We start from the raw sequence: 6,255 nt of genomic DNA, 5'->3' as shown, positions 1-6,255 counted from the left end.
TGGCCGGAGTTTGCGTGTAAACGAGGGGCACAACCGAAGGGAAATGTCTCCGTTTTTCAAAATAACCATGTAGGTGTAAACGGGGCCAAAGACACCTACATCTTGGATGCACTTCAGGTAAGCTAAAACACACCAACATTTAATTTCAAAGTGAACTATCCCTTTAATAATAGCACCACTCTTAAAGTGACAGTACGAGAGACTGCTTCAAGCTCGACGGACGGTGGTTAGCACTTTGATGAGATATTTGGGGCCGTTCACTTCATAACAAAGCAAGGCAATGATGAGTTTTTTTTTTTTTTTTTTGTGTGTGATTATAACGTTGATATGATGGATTCCCGTGATGAAATGTGCACTGGATCTGTTCTGAACAAGGGCATTTGGGAGCGTAGCAAAATAACCAAACAGGACGGGAAAAAAAGCACACGTTTCACTTTCACAAAACAGTCAGACGATTGTATTTACAACATACAACCCAAGAAAAAAGGGATACTGCAGCTTTCTTTTTTTGTCCTTTTACTCGTTTCTTTGAAAAGGGCATTAAAATATATTAAAACTTATGTACAATATGCAGGATTTCAACATTAAAGCGCTTATGAATTCACCGGGTTTTGTTTTGCAGATTCGACCGACAGCCTTTTTTTGAGAACTAAAGGGTTAAAAAACACCAAAAAAATAAATAAAATAACAACTGAGGAGGCCAAAAAAGATGTACCAAAGGCACTGACTGAACCATACCCAGAATGCATCAGGGCTGGATGATATTCCACCCCCTTTGATCCTTACCCTACCATGGGGTAATTACCTTCCCTTGGTCGTATATGGTTCATTGTTTTTTTTTTTTTTTTTTTTTTTTTTACACATCTCCTTAAAGCGCAAAACAATCTGTTTAAAATAAAAAATAAATGATTTTTTTTTCCTCCTAGAAAAAAAAAAAGATAAATACTTTATAACATTATTATATATTGGTCTCAACACCAGCATCCGATTGTAAAAATGATCAACTAAAAATAATACAAAACAATAAAATTAAAAAATTAAAATAATAGTTTCAATCATCTGTACATATTCTTATTTTTCGTTTTGTTTGTTATTTTGTTTCTTTAAAATCCTTGAATTCAATGTTTTGTACACAGTGTCCCCCTACTGGTAGGTTCCGTTCACTGCGGCTCCTGAGAAAAGCACGGCTCAGTCCCTCGTCCTCCCATTGGTTCACTGAACCACAGAGCCTTGTCCTCCTCCAATCGGATGGCATCGGCAGTCCGTTTTAGCCCCGCCCTCCCTGAGGAGAGGTTCCCTCTCATTGGTTGGTCGCCTCACGCTTCCGAGTACGAGTTCTGTGAGCTGAGCTTGTCCTTCTTTAACTTGACACCGTCCACTAGCTCAAAGTTATAGTTTTCCAGGGCGGATAAGTTCCTGTCGGACATGGCGCTGTGTGAGCAGGCGCAGTACAGAACCACACCACAGATGGCGCCGAGGAACACTCCCAGCGCGCTCATGGCGATGATGGTGATGAGGATGGGGTCCAGCGTCTTCAGCATGTTCCCGGCTCCGCTGATCTCATGGTTCTCCACGATCTCGGGGAAGTCTGTGATGTCCACAACTAGAAGAGAACAGGTATTAAAGCAAAGCCTGATTGAGAGAACCTGCAAACCTGAAATCTTTACCGCAAACAGTGAAAGTCTGTATGTTGTTATTTTTCTGCATTGGTCACTTTAGGGGCTGAACCACAACGTAAAAAATAAAATAAAATAATAATTACGAGAATAAAGTCGAAACATTTAGAGAATAAAGTAAAAAAAACGAGAATACAGTCTTCTGTAGAAGTTCTTTCTATTTCAACTTTATTCTCGCAATATTTCAACTTTATTCTCACAATATTTAAACTTTATTCTCACAATATTTCAACTTTATTCTCGCAATATTTCAACTTTATTCTCACAATATTTAAACTTTATTCTCACAATATTTCAACTTTATTCTCGCAATATTTCAACTTTATTCTCACAATATTTAGACTTTATTCTCACAATATTTCAACTTTATTCTCACAATATTTCGACTTTATTCTCACAATATTTAGACTTTATTCTCACAATATTTCAACTTTATTCTCGCAATATTTCAACTTTATTCTCACAATATTTCGACTTTATTCTCACAATATTTAGACTTTATTCTCACATTATTTCAATTTTATTCTCGCAATATTTCAACTTTATTCTCGCAATATTTCAACTTTATTCTCGCAATATTTCGACTTTATTCTCACAATATTTCAACTTTATTCTCGCAATATTTAAACTTTATTCTCGCAATATTTAAACTTTATTCTTGTAATATTTAAACTATTCTCACAATATTTAAACTTTATTCTCACAATATTTAAACTTTATTCTCGCAATATTTCAACTTTATTCTTGCAATATTTCAACTTTATTCTCGCAATATTACAACTTTATTCTCGCAATATTTCAACTTTATTCTCGCAATATTTCAACTTTATTCTTGTAATATTTAAACTATTCTCACAATATTTAAACTTTATTCTCGCAATATTTAAACTTTATTCTTGTAATATTTAAACTATTCTCGCAATATTTAAACTTTATTCTCACAATATTTAAACTTTATTCTCGCAATATTTCAACTTTATTCTCGCAATATTTCAACTTTATTCTCGCAATATTTCAACTTTATTCTCGCAATATTTCAACTTTATTCTTGCAATATTTCAACTTTATTCTCGCAATATTTCAACTTTATTCTCGCAATATTTCAACTTTATTCTCGCAATATTTCAACTTTATTCTTGCAATATTTCAACTTTATTCTTGCAATATTTAAACTTTATTCTCGCAATATTTAAACTTTATTCTCACAATATTTAAACTTTATTCTCAGAATATTTAAACTTTATTCTCGCAATATTTAAACTTTATTCTTGTAATATTTAAACTATTCTCACAATATTTAAACTTTATTCTCGCAATATTTAAACTTTATTCTCACAATATTTAAACTTTATTCTCGCAATATTTAGACTTTATTCTCGCAATATTTAAACTTTATTCTTGTAATATTTAAACTATTCTCGCAATATTTCAACTTTATTCTCGCAATATTTAAACTTTATTCTCACAATATTTCAACTTTATTCTCGCAATATTTAGACTTTATTCTCACAATATTTAAACTTTATTCTTGCAATAATTCAACTTTATTCTCGCAATATTTAGACTTTATTCACGCAATATTTAGACTTTATTCTCACAATATTTAAACTTTATTCTTGCAATAATTCAACTTTATTCTCGCAATATTTAGACTTTATTCTCGCAATATTTCAACTTTATTCTCGCAATATTTCGACTTTATTCTCGCAATATTTAAACTTTATTCTCGCAATATTTAAACTTTATTCTCGCAATATTTCGACTTTATTCTCGCAATATTTAAACTTTATTCTCGCAATATTTAAACTTTATTCTCGCAATATTTAGACTTTATTCTCGCAATATTTCAACTTTATTCTCTCAATATTTGACTTTATTCTCGCAATATTTCAACTTTATTCTCGCAATATTTCAACTTTATTCTCTCAATATTTGACTTTATTCTCGCAATATTTAGAATTTCTTCTCGTAATTTTAGATATATTTATTTTATGTATATTTTTTGTTATGTTGTGGTTTAGGGCTTCCGTAATTTCAACCTGATATAAGCAATAAAAGTTTTGGTGGTTTAAATTAATGTACATAGGTTGGTTCAGTGTTGTTCAATAACATTTTTTTATTTAGTTGAATGCAATGTGATATAAATGCCTTCTTCAGCATTCCACAGTTATCCAGCATGTGTGCCTCAGATTTGAGAAAGACACTTACTGATTTCATTGAAGGTGTCCTCGGGTTGAATCGGCTCTGCTGGGACATCTGGGTCTGCAAAAGGGCAAAAGGACATCTAAGTCAGAGGTTCTCAGCTGCACGATAATAACTACAAAAGCTAAAATATATTAAGGTGTAAGGAAAATATATTTTTTTTTACTTTAATACATTCCCTCAACAACTGCCATTTTTATTTAAGAACCAGCGTTTCACTGTCTCGGAAAACCTGGATTTTTGAGGGAATTTTAAAAGTGTGATTTCTAGAAAAGTTAATAAAATCTTAAAAAGCCATGGATTTAAAAAAATAAATATAATTGTATCAAGTTCTAAATTATTTAATCAGGTATACATTTCTATTTATGAGTAATTATGATAACTATAAAACAAAAAAACGAATCACAATTGACTAGAAAAATTATTAAAAGAATCTGTAATAAAGTGTAAACCTAAAAAAAAATTCAATTATTGAAACTTTTGAAATTACTGAATTTTATATATTTATTTAACAATTTTGGTATTTCAATATTTTAACATGTTGTCACTTCTTTTGCCTTATATTGACAATATGAGTACATTTTGATTTGATTTTGACATATTTGTCAGCTTAGGGTTACACTTTATTTTAAGATGCCTTTGTTAGAGTGTTTACACATTTAAGTACTGAGTAATAATAATAATAATAATAATAATAATAATAAACTACATGCACTTTACTATAGGGGGGAATGAGGGTTAGTTGCATGCACTGTAATTATGCATAATTTACTGTTATTACTATAGTAAGTACATGTACGGACACAGTATGGACTCACCCTTGCAGTCGGCCATGTTCAGATTGTCTAAGATTTTGATGTCATCCACGGCAATGTCTCCCCAACTTTTCCTCTCCACTACGCTTTCAATTATCACCTGAAATATAGAAAAAAACAAAATTGTATTTTAAATACGTTTCAAATGTAATCAGTGTAAATAACAGTGTACAGGTTTGGAGCAACAAATAACAACAGCAATCGTTCACATTCGCTAATGACAAACAGGGCTTGACTTAATTTTTTTTTGCTTTCCAGCCACTGTGGCTAATGCTTTCCCAAAGTTACTAGCCACTCAGCATTTTCACTGGCCTAATTTTGACATCAATACCATGGAGAATATAAATATTTTTAATACTATCTCATAATTTGGCAGTAGGAATATTAGGCTGCTGTCACTTTAAGACCTGACGCACAGATCCATTACACTGTTACACTTTCTCAACTGTTTACATTCACTTAAAACATAACTGACTGTGTACATGAATACTCGCTGAGACTGGCATTTTGACATTATTTAGTGTGTATTTGACTGATTAAGCGCAATAAGCAGCGAAAAATAACTCAATTTAGTTCTGAGAGGCGGCTTTATGTGCGTGTGCTTTGGGTCCGAGCTCAAAATCTGAGTAAAATGATGTGCAATATGTGCAATCCCACGCCGAAACTCAAGCCCTGTAACAACAATAATATTCATAATAAATGAGTGAGGAGAGGCGGGTTTGTGTGTAACTCGCTGTCGGAGAGATGAGAGAGATGATTTCAGTATATTTTTGACAACACTGCATTGCACTTAGTTTATTATTTCAGATGCCCTTTTAAAAGTCTACAATATATTTTAAAAATAAATATATATATAATAATAATGTAAGTGCAATGCAGTGTTGTCAAAATTTTTGACAACACTGCATTGCACTTACATTATTATTATATATATATTTATACAAAAAAATTTATACTGAAATTATACTAAAATATCAGAAAGGATATTGACTTCCCATTGACTTCCATAGTATTTTTTTTTTTCCTACTATGTTTGGTTACTGACATTCTACACAATATCTTCCTTTGTGTTCAGCAGAAGAAAGAAATGCATACAGGTTTGAAACAACTTGAGGGCGAGTATATGATGACAGAAGTATCATTTTGAAGTGCACTATCCCTTTAACGTCCAGCCCTGGTTATATAAAGTGCGGCAGGAGTTCACGGTTGAATACCTGGTAGGGTTTGCTGGAGTGGGGAACCAGCACACGGCCCTCTCTCCAGCGGTTGCCTTGATGTCCACTGACGGTCCAGAGCAGGACGTCCGCTGAGCCCTGGCTCGTCTCTCGCCGCTGTTTAATGTGGAGCGTGCCGATGTGCGACCCGAACATGTGGTACCAGAACGACAAGCACAGGTCCGAGGCCTGTCCCGACACCGACGGACTCACCAGCCGAGCCACTTCTGTCTCCTGAGCTCCCGTCGCCAGTGTGTAGATGAAGTTCCCCGAGCCACCTGAGGCAGAAGGAGACGTGTGTGTGTGTGTGTGTGTGATTCACACTCTCTGCTGGAAGATCTATGCGTT

General features: G+C 33.4%; 1 protein-coding gene across 4 annotated transcripts in view; it reads right to left on the bottom strand.

Moving 5' to 3' along the window:
- Positions 1–312: 312 nt before the first annotated feature.
- Positions 313–6,255, bottom strand: part of nrp1a (neuropilin 1a) — a 68,794-nt gene continuing 62,851 nt past the window's right edge. For all 4 annotated transcript variants that reach the window (XM_079601758.1, XM_079601757.1, XM_079601759.1 and 1 more), the window contains 4 exons: positions 5,908–6,185; positions 4,697–4,793; positions 3,885–3,938; positions 313–1,603 (listed from right to left, as the gene is read on the bottom strand). In XM_079601758.1, the coding sequence (XP_079457884.1) occupies positions 1,317–1,603; positions 3,885–3,938; positions 4,697–4,793; positions 5,908–6,185 (716 nt within the window). In that variant the 3' untranslated portion in view covers positions 313–1,316. The remainder of the gene's footprint in view (positions 1,604–3,884; positions 3,939–4,696; positions 4,794–5,907; positions 6,186–6,255) is intronic.

This window comes from Phoxinus phoxinus (assembly GCF_949152265.1).
Source record: "Phoxinus phoxinus genome assembly, chromosome: 24".
Lineage (NCBI taxonomy): Eukaryota > Metazoa > Chordata > Actinopteri > Cypriniformes > Leuciscidae > Phoxinus > Phoxinus phoxinus.
The sequence above is the reverse complement of the archived record's forward strand: the minus strand, read 5'-3'. Positions and strand labels throughout refer to the sequence as shown.